Source organism: Ochlerotatus camptorhynchus, unplaced genomic scaffold, assembly GCF_037179485.1.
Source record: "Ochlerotatus camptorhynchus isolate MF236.1 unplaced genomic scaffold, CSIRO-AGI_Acam_v1.1 ptg000936l, whole genome shotgun sequence".
In the NCBI taxonomy this organism is placed as follows: domain Eukaryota; kingdom Metazoa; phylum Arthropoda; class Insecta; order Diptera; family Culicidae; genus Ochlerotatus; species Ochlerotatus camptorhynchus.
In genome coordinates, this window is record NW_027041380.1 from 23,534 (window position 1) to 44,499 (window position 20,966).

The 20,966-nt window shown below is 39.5% G+C and overlaps 3 protein-coding genes across 5 annotated transcripts in view; 1 reads left to right on the forward strand and 2 right to left on the reverse strand.

Annotated features, from left to right (window-relative positions):
* The window catches only part of LOC135715500 (uncharacterized), a 30,153-nt gene extending 18,794 nt beyond the window's left edge, over nt 1–11,359 (reverse strand). For all 3 annotated transcript variants that reach the window (XM_065238767.1, XM_065238766.1, XM_065238765.1), the window contains exons 1-3: nt 11,264–11,359; nt 9,747–10,894; nt 6,771–9,648 (exon numbers count right to left, since the gene is read on the reverse strand). In XM_065238767.1, coding sequence (XP_065094839.1) covers nt 6,825–9,648; nt 9,747–10,783 — 3,861 coding nt within the window. In that variant the 5' untranslated portion in view covers nt 10,784–10,894; nt 11,264–11,359 and the 3' untranslated portion in view covers nt 6,771–6,824. The remainder of the gene's footprint in view (nt 1–6,770; nt 9,649–9,746; nt 10,895–11,263) is intronic.
* A 2,901-nt stretch (nt 11,360–14,260) lies between these two features.
* LOC135715502 (uncharacterized) lies at nt 14,261–15,362 on the forward strand. Its single transcript, XM_065238769.1, has 2 exons — nt 14,261–14,509; nt 14,582–15,362. Exons 1-2 carry the CDS (start codon nt 14,351–14,353, stop codon nt 15,353–15,355), a joined length of 933 nt encoding a protein of 310 aa, XP_065094841.1. The 5' UTR covers nt 14,261–14,350; the 3' UTR covers nt 15,356–15,362.
* Nucleotides 15,363–15,373: 11 nt separating this feature from the next.
* On the reverse strand, nt 15,374–16,113 carry LOC135715503 (uncharacterized). Its single transcript, XM_065238770.1, has 2 exons — nt 15,874–16,113; nt 15,374–15,803 (listed from the first exon to the last, which is right to left on the reverse strand). Exons 1-2 carry the CDS (start codon nt 16,068–16,070, stop codon nt 15,404–15,406), a joined length of 597 nt encoding a protein of 198 aa, XP_065094842.1. The 5' UTR covers nt 16,071–16,113; the 3' UTR covers nt 15,374–15,403.
* Nucleotides 16,114–20,966: the final 4,853 nt, after the last annotated feature.

A 20,966-nucleotide genomic window follows, 5' to 3' on the forward strand; every position in this document is an offset into this window, starting at 1 on the left:
TCGGAAGATCTAAATTTGTTTGACTAGCAGACACATGGAATAGATCGAACGTTATTGGGCTGTTTTGGTTAAACCTGGATATTGAATAGTAAAAATTGATCTATGATATTTTAATTGAATTCCCGTTGAAAAATAATTAGCAAAAGCATTTTGAGAACGCGGACAAGTTCTTTGATAATTAAACAAACCAAGAAATTTTTCATGATTTTGGAACTTATCAATATATTCAATCATCTAAGACTTGAATTTTTTTTTCAGTGAGAAAAAAATTCTATGAAACTGCATTTCAAAATAAAATAGAAAAATCTTGGTTGGGGACGGCCCCGTCTAGTGGTTAACAATCATACCTCTCACTCCAAAATCACGAGTTCAAATCCCATCCCTGGACAAGTCACGACTGACCCAAAACTGTTAAAGTGACTACTACCCCTCTGCGCATCAGAATTTTATCTTTCAATAAGTACACATAACCGTGATTTCACATCTTTCTCATTCATTTTTAAGATGGGTATTTAATGTATACTTTGGTACCATAAAGACCACTGAAAAAACGCATGGGTTTCATAGAACATTTGAACAGATATGCAAGATTCTTTTGTTATTTTGTTCGTCTTGGTGTGCTATGCTTATGCACTTTCCCAATGCAATAAATTAGCAGAACCCCATCTACATTTCATGTTACAAATATTAACGTTACTACTTATTTCATTTTGAGCCATGAAGAAAACCGAAATGCAACGGATATAGGGGAACTAGGGGCAAGAAGGTCACCCGGGGCAAGAGTGCTATCTCACGATGAACCTATGCACGGTATTTCTATGAAGCATTCTAAAAAGTTCTGTCCGAATCGAAGTCGTAAAAAAAATGCAAAAAATCATTTTGTGTTGATGCATTGAAAAGCTAGTTTTTTTTATAAGAATAAGGCATCATAAAATAAGGTTTTCGGAATTTCCCATTTATTTTTTTCACAATTTCTGCATTGAGACGTCACTATTGATGGTTGATTGAAACATTAGTAACAATAAATTATTGAATATTTTCTTTAATTAATCAAAAATTATATTCCTAAAAAAAAACTTTATACGGGGCAAGAGTGCCACCCCCACATTTATGTATTAAATTGTACAAAACTGTTCAGAAATTAGCACAATTGGGCATTTATGTTTTCAATATACATTTTTTTTTGTGAAATTTTGGAAAACAAATTGTATAAGTTTCCATTTGAATTCTTTGACGCACATGGTATATGTTTGTGATAAAAAAAAATATCAATATTTTAGTGGAATAAACAATAAAAGCAGTTGCTGTCATACCTAAGAATAGTAATTTGTTGTTTAGATATGAACATTTATCAGTTTCACTTCAATTTAGACATATGGTATTTTTGCGTGGCCCTCTTGCCCACAGCAGGTACGACATTAAATTTTGAAAAAAATCATTAACATTTTTTGATGGGGTTTAATTTTAATTTCAATGATGATACATGGAGACAAGGTTATAAACTTACAATTCGGTTCACGAGCTCCTATAAATATTAACGGAATCGCATATTAAAACGCGCTATCGTTAGGGTGACCTTCTTGCCCCTAGTTCCCCTAAGTGGGTCAGAAAAGCATGTGTGGTGCGATTGAATTAGGAATTTACGTATTTTCGTCAATCTATGCAGCATCCGCACTTCTATTAGCATTTTCTCAGCATCACGCACACATATGACGTGTTTGTTTGTTTACATTTATCTGCTGCTTGCTTCTCTGTCCATTCAAATCGATCTAATTGTTCAAGACTGGTTGAAAGCGTTTTTAAAACGCTCCAAACTACTCAGGTGAGTGTGACTATTGTCGGCAGTCTCTTTTTCTTCGACAACCTTTCCATTTGATCTGCGCCTTAACCAGCTGTTCTATTATTGGCAACTTGCGTATATTTCATTCAAAGACAAATCTGGCATAACATGACAGCTCAGTTGTAAAAATGTAATCAGATTGAAGCTGAGGAATCGTATGAATACATTCAGCGAAATGTTTTGACCGGTTTTGGGAATAAATAAAAGTGTGTGAGCTTCTATTTTACTTTTATTGAACATATTTCATTAACTATATTAAATATCCAGATTAATTTCATAAATCTTTTAGCTGTCAAGTAACGAGATGAATATTGAGGCATATTGAAATTAATCTAAATTTCAATATCTGAACATGACACCGTTATAACAACATCCCTGTTTTCGGCTGTAGATGTTACTGAATGCATTCTATGATTTCCAAACTTCCAAGCGGTTTTCAAACATAAAACACATAAAGGGTGATACGGTCAAAATTTGGTCAAGGGAAAACGCGTGTAAATCGGTGAAATCGTTTATTTAAAAAATCAAATTAAATTTCTTTTTCAAGCTCAATTAGTATAAAATTCAGGAAAAATATTCAGTTAGGCTTCCGCTTTTCCAAATCCGAATTGCCGGGCCTTACGCTTGACCCCTGCCATCAGATTTTGTACAGCCACCTTGTCCACCTTCTTCGCCGCAGAAAGCCAGTTTGCCTTGAACTGCTGCTCGCCCTTAGCAGTTTTTTTGGTCTTCTTTAGGTTCCGCTTGACAATAGCCCAGTATTTCTCAATTGGGCGGAGCTCTGGCGTGTTGGGAGGGTTCTTGTCCTTGGGAACCACCTGCACGTTGTTGGCGGCGTACCACTCCATGGCCTTTTTACCGTAATGGCAAGATGCCAAATCGGGCCAAAACAGTACGGAACAACCGTGTTTCTTCAGGAAAGGCAGCAGACGTTTATTCAAACACTCTTTCACGTAAATTTCTTGGTTGACAGTCCCGGAAGCTATGAAAATGCTGCTTTTCAAGCCACAGGTACAGATGGCTTGCCAAACCAGATATTTCTTTGCAAACTTTGACAGTTTCATGTGCTTGAAAACATCTGCTACCTTTCCCCTTCCTTTTGCCGTATAAAACTCCTGTCCCGGAAGCTGCTTGTAGTCGGCTTTGACGTAGGTTTCGTCGTCCATTACCACGCAGTCAAACTTCGTCAGCATCGTCGTGTACAGCCTCCGGGATCGCGCTTTGGCCGTCATATTTTGTTTATCATCGCGATTTGGAGTCACTACCTTCTTGTAAGTCGATAGTCCGGCTCGTTTTTTGGCTCGATGCACGGTTGTAGACGATACACCCAGCTTATTTGCGGCATCTCGGAGAGAGAGGTTAGGGTTTCGCTTGAAACTACCGGCAACTCTCTTTGTCGTCTCAGCGGCTTCCGGTTTTCGATTTCCCCCCGATCCAGACTTCCTGGCTGTCGACAAACGTTCCCCAAACACTTTAATTACATTTGTAACGGTTGATTTGGCAACTTTTAGCGATTTTGCCAACTTTGCGTGCGAGTAGCTCGGATTTTCGCGATGCGCGAGCAAAATTTTGATACGCTGCTCTTCTTGCTTGGACGGCATTTTGACAACTGAAGAGTGAATTCCAAAATCAAAATAGGAGCAACATTCTACACACACACACCTTCAAAATGAGGGGTGTTCAGGTTTTTTAAATGCAAAATTGAAAGAAATACGTCAAGTTGATATTGACCAAATTTTGACCGTATCACCCTTTATGTCTAAAAAGTTATGTTTAAAAAGGTCTGATTCCGGGGATGCGAGATAATTCAATGGATCACGGCATTTTCTACTAGATCAGTGGTTCCATGGAAAGTACCTTGTATACATTACGCTGAGATGAATAAAAACCATTCATTTGATCTATTAGTTATCCGTTTTATTTGAAAATACTATGTTAACAACAGCCAACAACTCGTTCAGTGCGATTGTTGTAGATCTCAAATCTAGTTACGATGCTGCGAATGTGATCATGCCAATATCATATCTTCGTCAACGTTTCTTGTCATGGTTTTAATGTGGAGAAGGATCTTCAATGTCTGCTAGGAGACTTTGGGATACGACATGGCACGCCAGAACCACTGGTTCAAATATTGTTCACGGAACAAATCACGAAATGAGGAATCATTTTTCAGGTCCAAATATTCATCCTGTGTTTCATCAAGACTTCCACATCCACATCCAGGTAGAAAACGGATTGCGGACTACATCAGCATCTTCTTGTATCAGCTCAGGGAAACACAGCTCACATTGATGATCCAGTGAGTGAAAATTAGCAATAATTTCTGATTAAAGATCCGAATTTAGCTCGTTCGCTCTTTTGTCAGTCATACTGCAGAGTCTATGGAACATGGCAACATTTCCAATACTAACCTTTCGGGGCCAGTTTTGCTTGAATGTCTTGGAAGTGAATTAGATGGGTTTGCTAGCCCTCTGAGATGAGCTAGCCATCGGCTAAAAATCTCATTAATAAAGTATTTAAAAAAATTACTGGCCCGTAGTTTCAAGTCCAGTGAATTTTGATGCACAAACATTCATTGAACAAGCTAGACGCTTATGCCAACATTCCACACTAAAATTAGCAATGAAATCATTTTTCCCTTGAACTTCCAAGAACATTTTGATTTCGACCTTCAATTCAAAAGCACGGTTGAGAACATTGCCTTTGGACAACCAGCGCACAACAGTGTAGAAAAGAGCCACGTGATCTGAATTAATTTGCTTGTAGAGTTCTTTGAATAAACGAGTGTTCAGAGCTCCAGATTTGATATAGTTAACAATAACAAGAATCAAGTACTTTTAACATAAGTTCCGGCAGAGTATTACTCTTGCTGGCAAGGCATATCGAACACCTGTGGCGTATGGAGCAAGCTCCATAATCTCTTTCTGAAATCTTGATTTGTTACCAAGCATTGCTAGAGCGCCATCGTTATTAACTCCACTTACTTTTTCCCACTGTAAGCCCGATTAAAAAATGTTTTGATTTTAGCTATGATATTGCCACTTTTGGCATATTTTTTTTAGACCAAACAAACCAAGACCCTAGCGCCCCCCTGAAAAGACTTCGCGGCCCTACTGTTCGCCGCAGACCACCGGTTGGGAAACCCTGTACTAGATGGTAGTGATTGCAAACCCAATCTCAGCTGATGTTGACACATCTCAGGTCATACTTCCGCAACCAACCGGTTTATTATTATGTCAGCCATTATACTACTTGATTGATTAGAAAATTTAAGTGACACTTCCATGTGTGTTGAACACTTAATTTGTATTGCCTATGTTTCAACAGCCGATTAGTTCTGAATTTTGTTTTGATGCGGCTCAGCTAACAGACTAGAATAGATATTTTCAGAGATACCAGCAAAAATAAATGCCGAGCTAATTGGCTGTTAGAGATTTTACCGAGCAAAATTGATTGTGATTGGTTATCATTGTTAAAGTTACTTTGTGTATAAAATATACTACGCAAAAATATGCATCCTTTCCTTGCATACTGCGCATGTAAGTATTATTTTCTGAAAAGTAATTATTGGGATGTTTGTTGTTGTTTTTTCTACATGGCTACAAATTTTTTAGATTAATAATCGCAGAAAGCGCAAGATGCCAACACTGTATAAATAAAAAATCTGATCTCAGCATTTGGTTGTACTTAAAGATAGATCTTCAGCATATTTAGATTTGATAGTTTTGAACAACTTTCAAGAATATAACAACATTCTATATCGAAGCGTTTTGATGTAAGGGATCTTTCTCAAAATTTGTAATCTTTAAAATTCAATATCTCTTGAAAGAAACATATTATTTTTTTTCTCATAAAGAGATTCTTATGTAAAGAAGTCCGCTAAACACTTTAGCGTCATCAAAATGAGGGGCGTTTTGAGATATTTGCATTTAAAGTTTTAAAATTTAAAAAATACAGTTATAAATAGAGTTGGCAACACTGTAGAAAATATAAAGTCACACAATTTGATTGTACGTTTAAAACCGCTTCAAATGCAGTGCCCAATGTCGTTTGCATCTTTATTGGTTTCAAAGATTTGTAAAAATTAAAATTGGTGTTTATTAAATATCGGTCAAAAGTGTACCGTTCCCAGAAGGCACAAGACCGTCAAAATGCACCGCTTTGCTCGATTGGAACAGCTTTTTTTCAGTTTTGTGGTGACAGTCGTCCATACTTTAACTAGAGGGCTTTACAATCAAGGCATAATCTCATTCTGCGTTATGGCGTTCGGGGAAATGACATTCGGGGTAACGACATTTGGAGTAATGAAGCACAACCTGATTCAAATGTCAAAACCAGGATCTTTGGCAGACATATTAAGTGTGGATGACCACTTTGGACATACCTGGACATGATAAGGGTGCCCCTAAGGCCTAACCGTTTGACATAATGGTCAATTGATGTAACTGCCGCTTTTTGCCTGGATGGATACTTTTTTTTTTATAAATCATGCACTCGTTCGAAACATTGAGAAGATCGAAGCGTTGGATTTGTATAGTAGGAAATCGGCAAGCACCAAAAACTGGTCTTGGTTGTATGGGAGGATATGTAAAGAGGATCCCCGTTTAAATTTGGCATACAAGACAAAAAATGTTAGATCATTTCAATTTTTACCGCAGGTGACTAATATAATGACGCCGTCCCAAAAAAGATGAACATATTGCTTAAGCATAAATCAATCCCTTCATGGATGCCACATTTATCTGCGCTGCAGTCTTCAACGTCACAAATTCCCTTCAAGCTAGCACAAAACTAAATCTACCGAATCCCATTCTGAGATTATTTTCAAGTACATTTAAAAATCCAGAAAAACGGCTTTACTTTCGAGTGTAACAGAGATTCGGTCTGTACCTTAAATGAATAATTTAGTAAAATAGGTACTAGTACTCACCATTAGCCGCATCATCGTTCACGTTTTCCGCTTCTGAGATTCCAAGGCGTACAATCATGAGAAAGGATTACTGCGTCGTTTCAGCGAACCAAACTTCTTCTCCGCTTCCAGCAAGGTTCGGTCGTTCCGGACCACTTCGAATGGACCATGCCGTTGGGCGGTGGGGCCGGCTCGATGCTCCTCGATGGCATCATCCGAAGGAAAATCCTCAAAGCTCATGTTGCTGAAACCCATCTGCTTACAAGCTTTGGCTGATTTTGTGCTGTTCTCCTCGTAACGCTCTCCTCCAGCACTACCGTTGGATTTTTCTTTCTTACTAACCTTGGCGGACACTTTTTTGTAACCGCCCACATTAACCTTTACCTTTTGACTAAGCTTTACTGGAATTATTGATGTGTGATTTCCCGCGGACCCGGATCCGCTAAGCATCATAATGCTAGAATCGTCCTTACCCGTTGGCGTCTTGTGGTCCTTTAGGGAATTGTATTTCACTTTCTCCTTCTTGCTGAGGAACCCACCACCCTTAGAGGAACTCTTCACAACCGTGTCGCTACTATCGTCGTAATCGTCCGATTTCAACTTCCGAACATCGTCGTCGTCGTCGTAATCTGTTTGAAAGTTGACATAGTTGTTGTCCGGGGAGAAGCTGTTGATGACGCTTTGCGTTGGAATTTGACCAAAGTTGATGTAGGACGATCGGGCGATCATGGGGGGATTTGGATTTGGTTTCTGGAGGATGGGCGGCGGTGCCGGTTCCAACGGGATTACAATAGGTAAAGCTGCCATTGTGTTTGGAATGATGTGCGTCAGTGCGACGGATCCCGATTGGACGGTAACCGTTGGAATTGATGTGGCTTCCGAGACAGGTCGGGTAGCGGGTATGGGTGGAGATAACACAAGTGGAGGAAACGGTTCCAAACCGAACAGATCGGTTCGAGCGTTTGGAGATCTTTCACGAAACGGTACCGGTTCGGGGGCAGTAATCGGAACCGTAACTGGAGGTGGTGGTGGTGGTAAATCTATGGGTTCCAGTTGAGATCTAGCAGGCTTGATAGGTGTAGAAGTACAAAAATTGTCCACAGATGGTGGCGGTGGCGGTAGCGACGGTGCCGGTATGGTCGGACAGTTTTCCGGGATAGGATTAACATTGGGCATATATTTAATACTGGTTCGCTTGGGAACTGCCGGCTTCTTGAAGGGTGCCATAGCGAAAGGATCCAAATCAATTTCATCCTCCTCTGTCAACTTTTCCGATTCGTCAGGTAAAGATTCCGGAGTGAATGGATCCATAAGTACTTCCTCACCGCTGGTGTTGTTCTCGGGAGCGGATTCGTAATCCAATTCATCATCCAACAGCAGCGGTTTGTCACCCTGTATCATATCTTCTTCACCCGAGTCGTCCTCATCGATTACGCTATGTTTGGAATCATGTTCTCGTTTCTTGACCCGTACTCTTGTGACGATTCGACTGGAGTTATCTTCATTGGTGGTAACGCTTTCACACTCGGCGTGATAGGCACTTGATCCACAGGTCTTAATACTTTCGCTAATACAATCATCCACGCTACCATCACCAAAAGTCATCCTGTTGAGTTTTTTCGAAGGTTTACCCGGAACCGTTTTACCACTCTCTCCTTCATCTCCATCGGGAAAGTCATCGTTTGCCCGCAAATCACTCGCCGATCCGATAGAATCATCCGACTCTCCTTCCTTACCTCCTTGTTCTCCAACCGATTTCTTCGCATGCTGCTTATCTTTGGACCTACCGACCTTTGGCTGACCCTTCTTTGTTTCAACCTTACCGCGCAGTTTCTTCACAATCTGCACATTCTTAATCTGACCCTTATCAACCTTATGGTAGACCGCCTGTAGCTTCTCCGGTATATTATTCTCTACAAACTGCTTAAAGCTGTGCTTCTTGACACCTCCAGCCGAATCCGGATAAAACTCCGAATCACTGTCATCGGATGTCACGTCGTTCGAGTTCAGCTTTTCGTACTTGTTCCTGTCGTCCAACGGCAGCTTGATGAAATTTGGTGAGCCCTTTTCTCCACCACTGATCAAATCGTCCAGCTTAATTCCCAACAGCGCTGACTTGTCCACTCCTTCGTCAGCATTGTCGTTCCTTCCATTCTCTCCGCTCACCGCACCAGGAGTCGTCGAAATCAAACTCTCCTTACCTCCTCCTCCTCCTGTCGAATGCCGCCACAAGCCTCCACCTCCTGCCGCACCAGCAATCACTTCACTTAGCTTTGAAGTCAACTTTGAAGACCTACCGGTTTTATCCTTCAATCGCTTGGGTAGAGTGAACGGTGCCGAACCGAACGGATCCTCTTCCGGGACGATCTCCACGGTCGACGACGGCAGCACGCTGGTCGAACAGGCTTGCGTCAATGTTGGCAACGAAAAGCGCTGTTGGCGTTGAGGTTTTCTCAACCAGGAACGTTCGGACTTCATCTCTTCGGGTGAAGTCACGATCGACGTCTGGCTGCCACCTTCCAACCGCAGCTTATCGAATTCTGCACCAAAGAGATGATCTTCGATCAGCGTGGAACTGGGACTGAACGGTGATGCATCGCCAAACGGGTTCCAGGTTGAATTGGAAACGGGTGACACAAGGGATTTCTCACTATTGGAATTGCTCAAGACGTGATGATGTCGACGATGTTGTGATGATGAAGTCGATGACTTAGAGTGGTGATGTCCAGCAGGGAGCAAAGTTGTCGGACGGGGTCGGGTTGATGACGAAGACGAAGACGGTGGCTCCGGTTCGAACGGCGAAAGCAACGATGCCGGAGAAACGGCAGACGGTTTATCTTTCGGCACGGAGGATTCCACCGGTGGAATCAGTAGGTGTTTGGCATCTGATGGGAAACATCTGCGGGAAGGAAACAGAATACAAGCATTAGGTAAGTTGTACGTGCCGACTATATTATTTTTTCGTGAAATGTACAGAAACAAGAAAGAAACACTTACCTAAAACCCACTTCAGCGATATTTCTCTGTGTTTCTCCGACCGCTACTGACTGGTGTTGGAGATCCATGTTTAACCCGGCTGGACTCCTAGCGCTCTGTTGGGCACATGCCGTAGGAAAATTGTCACTAAAATTGGCAACAAATAAGGCAGCACTTGCCTTCTCCTGCCCGGTCAACTGCCTGACATCGGCTTCAGCTCCCGGAACAGGGGACACCACATTTTTCGGCGATGGATTCAGTGGAGGTGGTCCCAAGTTGAATCCACCGCCAGTACCAGAGTGCTGACCTTTCGGACGGGATCTCGGAGCAACGCTTGTGCTAACACTGAACGGTGCCGATGCTGCCAACCCCACGATTTGGTGATGCTTCCGTTCGTTATGATCTGAATTACTATAGTTGTTGTGGTGGTTGTTGCCCAATGACTGCGATTTTTGACGCTCCCGAGCTATTCGGAGTGGATTATCCTTTCCGGAAATTTTAAATGCAAACTCACAGACTTGGTAGATACTGGGACGCTTCTCGGGATCAGCTTCCAACAGAAAACGAATTAATTGACAAAGTTCCGGAGAATATCTGCACTTTTCTGGAATGTTATACTGACAGTGTAAGATAGCTTTGGAACTTTCTCCGAAGGGTAACGTTCCAAAGCAAAGGCGATACAGTAGACAGCCAAGCGCCCATATGTCGCCCTTGGTAGTAATGCTGTGACCCGAGTTGAGATCAATCATCTCCGGGGCCCGATAGGCTTGAGTGGTGTTCTTTTGGATTTCCTCTTCGACTGCTTTCTTTCCGTGAGCCACCGGGTTGAGAAACCGGGTAGTTGCTGTGCTCGACTCGGACAGGATGAACCGCCCCATATCGTTTTGTACCACATTTTCCACCTTTAGGTCTCGGTAGATGACGGGTGCCTGGCTGCAGTGCAGCTGGGCCAAGGATTCGCACACATCACAGAAAACTTTCAACACTTCATACTCGCTGAAACCCGCCTGTCCGCGACCCTTAATCACGGCAGAAAGTTGATTCTTATGCTGAGGCATGCTGTTTCAGTACTGATTCGCCTGAAACAGGCGTATCCATTGCTTTGTGGAAACGAACGTCGCACTCCCACACTTTCAGTTTGTCAGCACTGCGTTGCAAAGGTTGATATCCTGTAAAAACGAAAGTTTCAGCATATACCAAGATAATTAGGTATGCAGCAAAATTCATATTCTGATCAGCGGTTTGTTTACATTCTCTTACAGGATAATCAAGCGAAAAGGGCCATTAGTGCCAAGACACAATACAAACATGGGAATACCCCAGAGGTACTTTTTGCTGATGCATGAACATTTTTAACTGTGGCTGCAACTATTTCGCAGCAGCTGCAAGTAGAAATTTGCGTGTCTACGACCCCTGAGAATGCACAGCTGATGTTATGCTACGTCAGCGATCATCACCAGCGAAGGAAAATCGTAGTTTTCGTTGTTATTGCAGCCACTTGACTTATTGTTCTAGGTAAGACACTAATCGGTACTTACAGTTGCTTTAAATAAACGCTTTCACACCGGTTGGAAACACTTGCACAACATGAAATACAACGAAATATTCCGCGAGAGTTCCCCGATACTGCTGCAAATTCGATAATCGTATTTTTGTGAGTTTTCACCGCGACTGACAGCGAGAAGGAGAAAGTGACATTCAGTGTTTTGGTTTTCTTTCTGAGGCTTTGGTGTTGGAAAGTCGAATGGTCCTGACACCGCACAGTGTATTGAAAAATTGCGCGAAGACTGAAACCAAAAGTTCCAATCGAACCGTCAAACGCGGTTCCAATCGAGCAATGTAAATAAACACGAGCCCTTCACGAGGAAAAGCATGGGGAGCATTGAGATTGAGGTTGAAATTTAAGGGTTGAGATTTAAATTATCAAAATACGTTTGCGTATGAAAAGTATAAAACATCTCCCGTGTCAGGCTTATTACAATCTTTTACATCATCATAAATTTAATTATATGTTCCCTCGTTAAAATCCGCAACAATTTCAAAAACAGGAACTGCACCCGGAACTGCCACGTATTCATTTTTAAATCCACTTTCATCTAAACGACAAATTCAATTATCAATACGGTAAATTAATTAAGCTACGTAATCGATTTTTCCGTCACGCTTTGACCGAAAGAATTGAAACCGAGATTGAAACCACTTTTGTCTGATGACGCTGTCTTTGGAAAACCAGAAGAAACATACATTTTTTCACGCTTTATTCGGTGTATTTTTACCGAGATTTTTACAGAAAGATACTGCTCATATATAAAATTACCATAAACGAACGATAACCCAAATAATTGAACTATTCCACAAATGGTTTGCATGCGTCGTTAAGCAAAATAACATTTAAAATTTTGTTAGGGCGTGTATTTCAATTGAATTTTTCAAATAATTACCGAAATGTGTTTTCTAAAATACAAATATCTCCGACTGTAATAAAGTTATATCACAGACAAACAGACATAACACATTGAATATTTCTCACTGTAAAAAATCGTCGCTAAAACATTATCGCCATCTGTTGACTACACTGTGGTGGGTAGTACGCTGAACAGATGGCGGTGGTGTGTAAACGTCATACGCAAGGGAATTGACTGTGCGCGCCACAGGTGGCGGTACTACCAACTACGATACTTTTAAATTGACCGTTAAATGCTTGTTCGATGATCTACTTGCGAGAGTTATGTCTGTTTGTCTGTGGTTATATTATTTATTTTAACGCCAAATTAGAGATTATAAAATTTGCTTTCGATCGTTTGAACCCATTTTTCAGTGAGGTTAATGGTACAACTCGTGGTACAATCACTACAAACATTTTTATTTACACTGCTTAAAAATGCAAAATAATAAAAAAAAAAATAAACAAACTATTAATTAACAACAATACCACTAATCTCACTGACAATTGCTGTTCAGTTGATCGAAAGAAAATTTTCTTACTTTTACCTTGGCGTCAAAATAATTGATATCGTCTCATTAAAACCGGAGATATTTGTATTTTAGTTAACAAACTTTTTTAATGTGAAATTTATTTTTTTAGCTGTATCTCAAAAACAAGATCATTTTTTCTTCTTTTTTGTAGACAAGTGTAATTACAAAAACAATTTTGTATTTCTAGTGCCTGCGCGCAAATGTGTTTTTAGTAGATCAATTGCTACACGGAACCGAATTTTGATCATTTAAATCAAAAATATAAATGTTCATTTTATAAACATATGAATAATTCAAAATAAATTAAGAACATGTTTGCAACAAAAATACTTGTGTTTGAATTAAAGTCAAAAGCATGTTTATTTCAACAATATAGCATTTGGGTAAACGATTTTTAGCGTGCCCTGCCTTTTTTTCCTTCTTGTAAATATTGCCCCAGCTTTGCCAATCAACTGAAAGTGGCCCGCAACAAAACCGATGTCATGGATCCGGAAACCCACCTAGGTAAGTGTCTTAACAAAGTTCCAGCTCAATAAAACCGGAAGAACTCCACAGTATCGACGTCACTCTGTCGTTTCTGATGCCGATCCCTGTATCATCCTCCTCCACAAGAGACGTCGGAAGAAAAACGAAAATCTGAAATGGATTTTGAATCTATTCCGGATCCTCCAACCACCTCCCCCCTTCTCCAACACCGAGCGTAGAAAGAGGCCGATACGCTATATATCACAAAGTGTCACTGGTTTTACTGAACTGGAACCTCCGGACACTCACCTCGACGGGTCCCCACACCTCGGACCATGACACATCCACAGCCCACCTTTAATCACATCCGAAAAAGAGGAGGAGTTTAGATGCCCTGTCTGCAGATCCTTTTTTTGGTTTATCCTAGCAACATTCAAATGCTAATATAATTTAAAATTAAGTATGTTTCTTTCAAACATAAGAAGCATGTTTAAAATAAACATATTAATTTTTGTACGCATAGCTGTCAAACCAAACAAAAATATTCATGTTATGTTTAACACAAATATTTTTAAAATAAACGTAACAATATTTTTATTTTAAACATTAATATAACATGACTTCAAACATGGGATACGTTTGAAATAAACCTTGTTATTTTTTATGGCCAGAACAAACTGAGTTTACGTTTAAATTTACCTCAATTATTTTTGTTTTAACGATAAATTTTTCTGCGTGTAGAACCTGCACCTTAAAATTTGCGTTACAGTTTGTAACAAAATTTCAGCATCCCTGCATTCCCTTCCACGTTTCGTAATATTTTAACGGACCCTTATTTCATTGTTTTACCCGTTTTACCGTTATCGTTATTTTTTTTGAAGATTTTTTGAATTTAATGAGAAGAGAGCTCACTGTGAAGTCGATTGAACGATTTGTATTCCTTTCGAACATAAATCTAATACCGATTTCGGAAAAAAAAAATCAGAGCCAAAAAACAAGAAGCATGACAACTACTCGTACCACTCGTACCGCTCGTATCATGCTAATTCAAATTTCTCTGAATAAAATATTATTCTTTGTGGTTGTCTTTGCAGACGGCTAAGACCATAGTTTGGTCCATCTCGCCATAAATTATTCTTTAAGGCTTGTAATTTTGTCATAAATTAAATTAAGGACATTTAACAATGAATTCATTCAAATGTGTTTGTAACTGTGACTCGGAACCGCGTTTTATATTGAATGGATTGCACGACTCGACAGAGTCAACCCAACTGGACAAAGCCCTCGATCAACTGGTCGATTCGGCTTGGGGAGACGAAGATGAGGAAGCTGATGAAATACTTGTAAGTTTTATAGTCGTGATATGCATTTTCTGAGACATTTTTCTTGAATTGGAAAAATTGCATCAAATTTAGGCATGCTTCATAGGAAACCTCAAGAAAGGAAACTACACCCATTCGGAAAATGACTTCGAGGATGTCTTTAGCAGTAACAAAGGACTCAGTCCGAATGCGATCCTAACAAGTTTAACATACGATGGAGGATCCTGCCACTGTCGTCAAGTGTCTCACAGGATTTCTATTGCGCTAAACTGGGGTCTTGCCGAATTGCACTGCAGGAGCCAACCGAACGAGCTGCGTCTCTTGGAAGTTCTTGAATTGGTGGAGCCCTTTGCAGGAATGTCCGTTAACGAGAAAGGCTGGCAATCTTTTCTTCAGCAATTGTGGAAGTTCAGTATCGAGTCAGGTAAAAGGAAATTAACGGCTAAAATGGTATCGATCTACCCAGACGAGATTAATCGTTTACTGGAAAAGGTGTTGAGTTCTGATGTCATTGATGGTGAATCATTTCTGGATAATTCGGATTTCAATAGTATAATTTCCATTATAACTCTGCCGGAGGTGTTTAGACATGTAAGCTTATATTTAGCACAGAGAAACTCAGTCTGTTCAGTTCAGGTTCAAATCTTGCTAAATGCAATCCTGAAAGCATTGAAGTCAAGTTTACCAAAAAGTCGTTTGTTAGCTCTTTATTCCGATAAGCTAAGTTCAATCGCGGTAATACTGCATGAAACTATTAATCCAGATGATCCGTTAGTGGCGAATCTGCTTGACCGGGTCAAGGAGGAATGCTGTCTAGATTTCCTTATTCTTGTTACACACTTTCCAATTTTTTCACATATGAAATAACATTTCTTCGTTGCGTGATTTATTTTCCAAAGAAATCCCTATTTTCATTCAAAAATTATAAATCTCTCGTTCAATAAGTTGAATCCATGGTGCCAGTCGCTTATTGATTCGTTTCAGTCTTAAATTACAACCGATTAGTTCCCTGGCTTGCTCCACTCGTTCACATCCCTGAACATCCAGAATAGGTATGTAGTTGTTCGCCATTGATTGTTTTGCTTCTTGTATTCGATTGGCTGTATCTGCAACATTCATATTCTGGCGCTTTGCATCATCCTGCAAATCCAACAGGTAGCATATCAAATCTTTGGAACTGTTGAATGAAGAGTCACTTGGACCACGTAGCTGTACAGACCCATAGATTCGTACGCAACAGTTTCGAGGGACTTGGCCGAAGTAGTTGTCGAAGCACAACTGCAGACTCCAGCTGCTATCGGGTATTTGAAGTTCCCTAAAGTTGAATTGAGGGTTGTTGAGAAAAAGCAGGCGTTGGTCGTGGCAATTCTCTCTATGGTACTTACTGTGACAAACCGGGTACCATTAAAGATTCCAAGCAGTTGCTACGTTCTCGAAGATATCCGATTATGGCACATTTTCCGTAGTGTACTGATGTAGGATGACTTGCTAGGGTAACTTCTTCGACCAGAAGTGGCTCGTAGTGTTCACAGAATGATGGTATTTCTAGAACTGTTTGTTCTTGATGATCTGATGTTTCCATTTCTAGTTACAGAATGGTCTTAAATCTAAGCTCCGCCTCACGCTCTCTCGTAAATGTGACTTAAAGAGTACCTCAGCCCAGTGGCAGGCGCGTAGGCCAATGAGCTGGATTACCGAGGTGGAGCAGTCGGTTAAGTTGTGTGAGTAAAACCCCTGTATGATACATGCAATTAGTGACGTCACTACTTGCGTTTAGGTTGATTTTTTGGATTACTAAACAACCATATTTCACGATCTGCTTCACCTCTCTCGCGTAGGCAACATGTCATACAGTGACAGCGGGCCCAGCACAGCAAAATAAATTATTTGAAACCGGGACATGCTGCCTACTGTCAAACGCTGCTGTTAGTATCTGGGGGGGGGGGGACGGACGTACTGTCAAATCAGCCTACACGGTGTTTCGCGAAAACCCATTAATGGGTATAAAAATACCCATTTCCGCTAAAAGTGCCCCTCCTCATTTAATAGGTAAACTATGGTTTACTCATAAATGGGTAAATGGGTGGTCTGTCAATAAATGGGTGTTTTTTCACCCATTTTCTTATATTGTGTTTACCGTAAAATGGGTGAAAAATACCCATTTTTACAAATGGAGGATGCAAGCGCTCGTTGATGTAAAAATGTTTTTAAAACATTGAAAATAAATGCAGGTGTTCCGCTCAAATTTTTCACGAAACATTATAATACAAATTATCCATTGTATTGACTTATCCGTAAGCCTCTCCAACGTTTTGGATTCTAATATTTTCCGGAGATCGTTGCTGCGGACAGTAACTGTTTGCATCGTGGTTTGCATTCCCAATGACGGAAATGAGACGATAAAATTTCGAAGTGTTTTTTCACCCATTATTGGGTAAAAAATATACCCATTATTCAACCGTGAACTGATTCTTTAAATGGGTATTTTTTCACCCATTTTATGATTTCAAAATTCCCCCATTTTTTGACAGCTGCATACATGGTTTGAAAATGGGTATTTTTTTACCCATTAATGGGTTTTCACGAAACACCGTGTACTGATCATCTTGTATGAAACTGGTTCCAAACGTAAACAAACGCTGTACACAGAAATTCAAAACAACCCAAAATTAAGTTCTTTTCACTCATCTCCCATGTTCCGTACGATAAGCCAAATTTGGGTAAACCGGCTCAAAGTAGTTTGCATTCAAGCACGGCAAAAAAAATTACCCATCGCTAAGTTATTTTCAATTTTTTCTACCCAAAATTAAGTTCAATTAACTCAAATTTGGGTATATCGCATATTGCTCAATTTTGACTTCTCGTACGGAACTAGACGGTTGAGTCGAATCTTTCGTTCTATTTTTGACAACAATAGCGAGAGGAAATGAAACGGGCAGAGGTCAAATAACTCAAATTTGAGTTTAAAAAACTCAAGCGGTGGGTAGTTTTGTTTTTCTGTGTAAGTTTCTTATGGCTTGTTTACGTTTGGAACCAGTTATGCGAGGTAGGCGACGATTGTTCGTATTTGACAGCCACCTCCCCCTCCTTGGTTAGTATAGGCCTTGTCACTGGCCTGGAGTACCTAAATAGTCTATGATGAGACTAGACCCTACCCCCCCCCCCCCCGCGACCTCCTCGCCTATATAGTGACTAAAGAGCCTGAATTTATAAAGAGACGACATGTCAAAATTGGAACAATCGATTGTCTGTCAAAGTCATAGGAAAAGTCATCCCGCATAAACGCGAACCATAAATTGACCTTACCTAAAATGGTTAAAAATTGTTTATAATCCCTGCTAAACTTTAACTGAAATGGTTATGGAACTTTACATGAACGTTTAATGATAAAGTTTCAACCTTATGTATTATGGTTTTTTGAAAATGGACCTTACACAGCAAAAAAAAATGTAATATCGATCAATGTAATTCAAGCTGATGTATGAAATAATGATGTAATAGCAAAAAGCAGATACAATATTACATCAATGGATGTAATTTTGTTCGCAAAATCGATGTACATCGTACAACGTTATATTACACAACCGATGGATTGACCTGGTTGCAGCAGTTTGGATGTAATATTCAACAACTTTTTTTTCTGTGTACAAATAATGGGTTGTTAAGAACCATTACCATTCCAAATTCTTGTTTTCTCCATACATTTTCAGAAAGAGAACTATATAAGAACGTTTTTACTTATGATTTGAGAACATTAATGGTAATGGTTATGGTAGTCAGTAAGGTCCATTAATGGTTTTGTATTATCGCTCAACTTTACGTGGAATATATCGTGAATTGGTAATCAGTAAATTACAGGCAACCAATTCGCGATATATTCCACATAAAGTTGATCGATGTTACAAAACCATTCGTGGACCTTACTGACTACCATAACCATTACCATTAAAGTTCTCAAACCATAAGTTAAAAGGTTCTAATATAGTTCTCTTTCCGAAAATGTATGGAGAAAACAAGAATTTGGAACGGTAATGGTTCTTAACAACCCATTATTTGTAAGGTCCAGTTCCAAAAAACCATAATACATAAGGTTGAAACTTTATCATTAAACGTTCATGTAAAGTTCCATAACCATTTCAGTTGAAGTTTAGCAGGGATTATAAACAATTTTTAACCATTTTAGGTAAGGTCAATTTATGGTTCACGTTTATGCGGGATTCCAATCGAGCAGAAGACCTGTCAAATGGATAAGATGTCGCCTCTTTATAAATTCAGACTCTTCAATAGTGACAAAGCTGTATCACCATTTATATACCCACCATGGACCCTACTAGAGTCGGTGTATAATGAGTCACGCCAAGAGTGAAGCCAAGTCTACCTATTGAACTGTCAAACTGGCTACCTATTGAGCAAAGTAAACAAACATTACGATGCTATGAAAGGTTTACGAAAGGTATTGCAATAAAATGTAAAATATAATCGAAATGATCATAAATACGCAGTGAGCATTAACTTGTCATGGGATACGTTTAGTAATGACCAGTAATGAGAATTTCTACTATTTTTTGTTAAGATAATTTGACAAAATAACTGATATAATGATTTACTACAGCCGCTATTTTTATTTATGGCTAGAAGACTTCGTCATTTGAAGTTGATGTAGAAGTCCTCTGTTGCCAAGTGAAAAGAAAGGGAATCTTTCGAAAACCGTGATGTGAGTTAGGTTAAACTGTTTTTCTCTTGGTGTGACTCATTATACACCGACTCTAGACCCTACATTCTAAATCTCAATCAAAAGTTGGCCCTGTTGGCGAAAATAAGAACTATCGATTGATGGTTTCAAAATTCCTTCAGGTGAGGTCGTATGAGAATACCGTGGACCCCCGCTAATCTGAATGACATTTTATTCATACTAACAGCACAAACGAAGTGACAGACGACTAACTGGCGAAGAAATCCATTTAAATAATGTGGTTCACTGTAATAGAATTTTTTTGGAAGCTTGTGCCATCATCCACCAGATGGGTTAGTTTTTTTGTTTTGATTTGAACAAAGTTGATTTTGTGTACAATGATTCTTTGACAGTGTGCAAAGAGTGCGTATCATTTTGTCATTTTTTTATGCATTTCAGTTTTGAGTATAGTGAAAGAGATAGAACCAAAACATTCTAGTACATTTGGTGAAAATGCTAGTTCAATCTGGTAGTAGTGTTGCCATGTGGTACAATCCAGTAGTAGTGGTGTTGCCATGTGGTACACTGAAAAATTGCAATAGCAGGTTAGTCACCAAAGTTTTCGAGCCGCTCCGTCTGTCACTTCGTTTGTGCTAACAGGGTTAATTTTTAATTTGATCTTCTAGTTACCCTATGAGCATAAGAAAATCGATTTTCTGGTAACCTTATTTGCTGTTTTGATTCTGCGTTCTGTTTCATAATGTTCCATTTCGCTTTACTCTGTTCCATGACCTAATTGACGTTTGAACCAGTTTTAGTTTGCACGGCGTGCAGTGTTCAGAGTAAAAACGGACAGATTGCCGGGGGTCCACGGTAATTCTAATAATATTTTTTTAATTATTCTTAAAATGCTTTAATAGAGAGCTGCACCGTCGCTTTAACCTCACATTTTTTGACATCTGGCAGTGGTTTGTTTACATGGACTAAGAAAAAATTTAAAAAAAGGTATTAAATGTTTTTTTTTTAGATTTTTTGAAGTGGAATATTTTTGAAAGGAACATAGTCGGATATCATATGTTTTAGTTCTTTATATTTAAAACCTAAAATCCACTTGAATTGCCTAAAAAGCATAGGTAAACAAACCACCACTGGATGTCAAACTGATGAATGCAGGTTCATCGCGTTCATTCGTGACGTCAGCGTGCAGCATCTTATGGTTGGTTGGTTGCTCAGCCTAGAAAATTAACAAAACAAACAGGTAAAACAATGATGAATCTAGCATGTGTGAGAAATCGGCGACTGACGTGTTATACCCCGTTCACACTACAACCTATATTACGTGATATAGCCTATCTTGATATCAGCATCCATACATCTAGTTTTCACTGGAAATAATATGTATGACGTTTGATATCAAGAAATTCTATATCAAGTAATATAGGCTGTAGTGTGAACGGGGTATTAGTTTATAAAAGCAATTCTAGACCAACAATCGAAATAGACGAACAACCAAACGTAAACAATGGCTTTAATCGCAAATTTCTGGAGAATCAAAATACACCCATGCAAATTAACAATACTATTCGATAAAGGAAGCTTGCTCTATCAGATGGTGGTGTTAGATTGCGTGGATGTGTTTTGATTCCCGAGAAATTTGCGATTAAAGCCATTGTTTACGTTTGGTTGTTTCGCCTATTTCAATTGTTGGTCTAGAATTACGCCCAAATCTCGAAGTTCTCCGAAGATAACGAATGGGTGAAAATGGTAATGACGTTTTGATATCTGTCAAATTGTATGAATTTTTTT

Excerpts from the sequence above, each read along its gene's own strand:
- LOC135715502 (XM_065238769.1), top strand. The coding sequence starts at position 14,351 with ATGAATTCATTCAAATGTGTTTGTAACTGTGACTCGGAACCGCGTTTT. Across the intron at positions 14,510-14,581 it reads AGGAAGCTGATGAAATACTT|GCATGCTTCATAGGAAACCT; the intron begins GTAAGTTTTATA and ends CATCAAATTTAG.
- LOC135715503 (XM_065238770.1), bottom strand. The coding sequence starts at position 16,070 with ATGGAAACATCAGATCATCAAGAACAAACAGTTCTAGAAATACCATCA. Across the intron at positions 15,804-15,873 it reads ATGGTACCCGGTTTGTCACA|GGAACTTCAAATACCCGATA; the intron begins GTAAGTACCATA and ends ATTCAACTTTAG.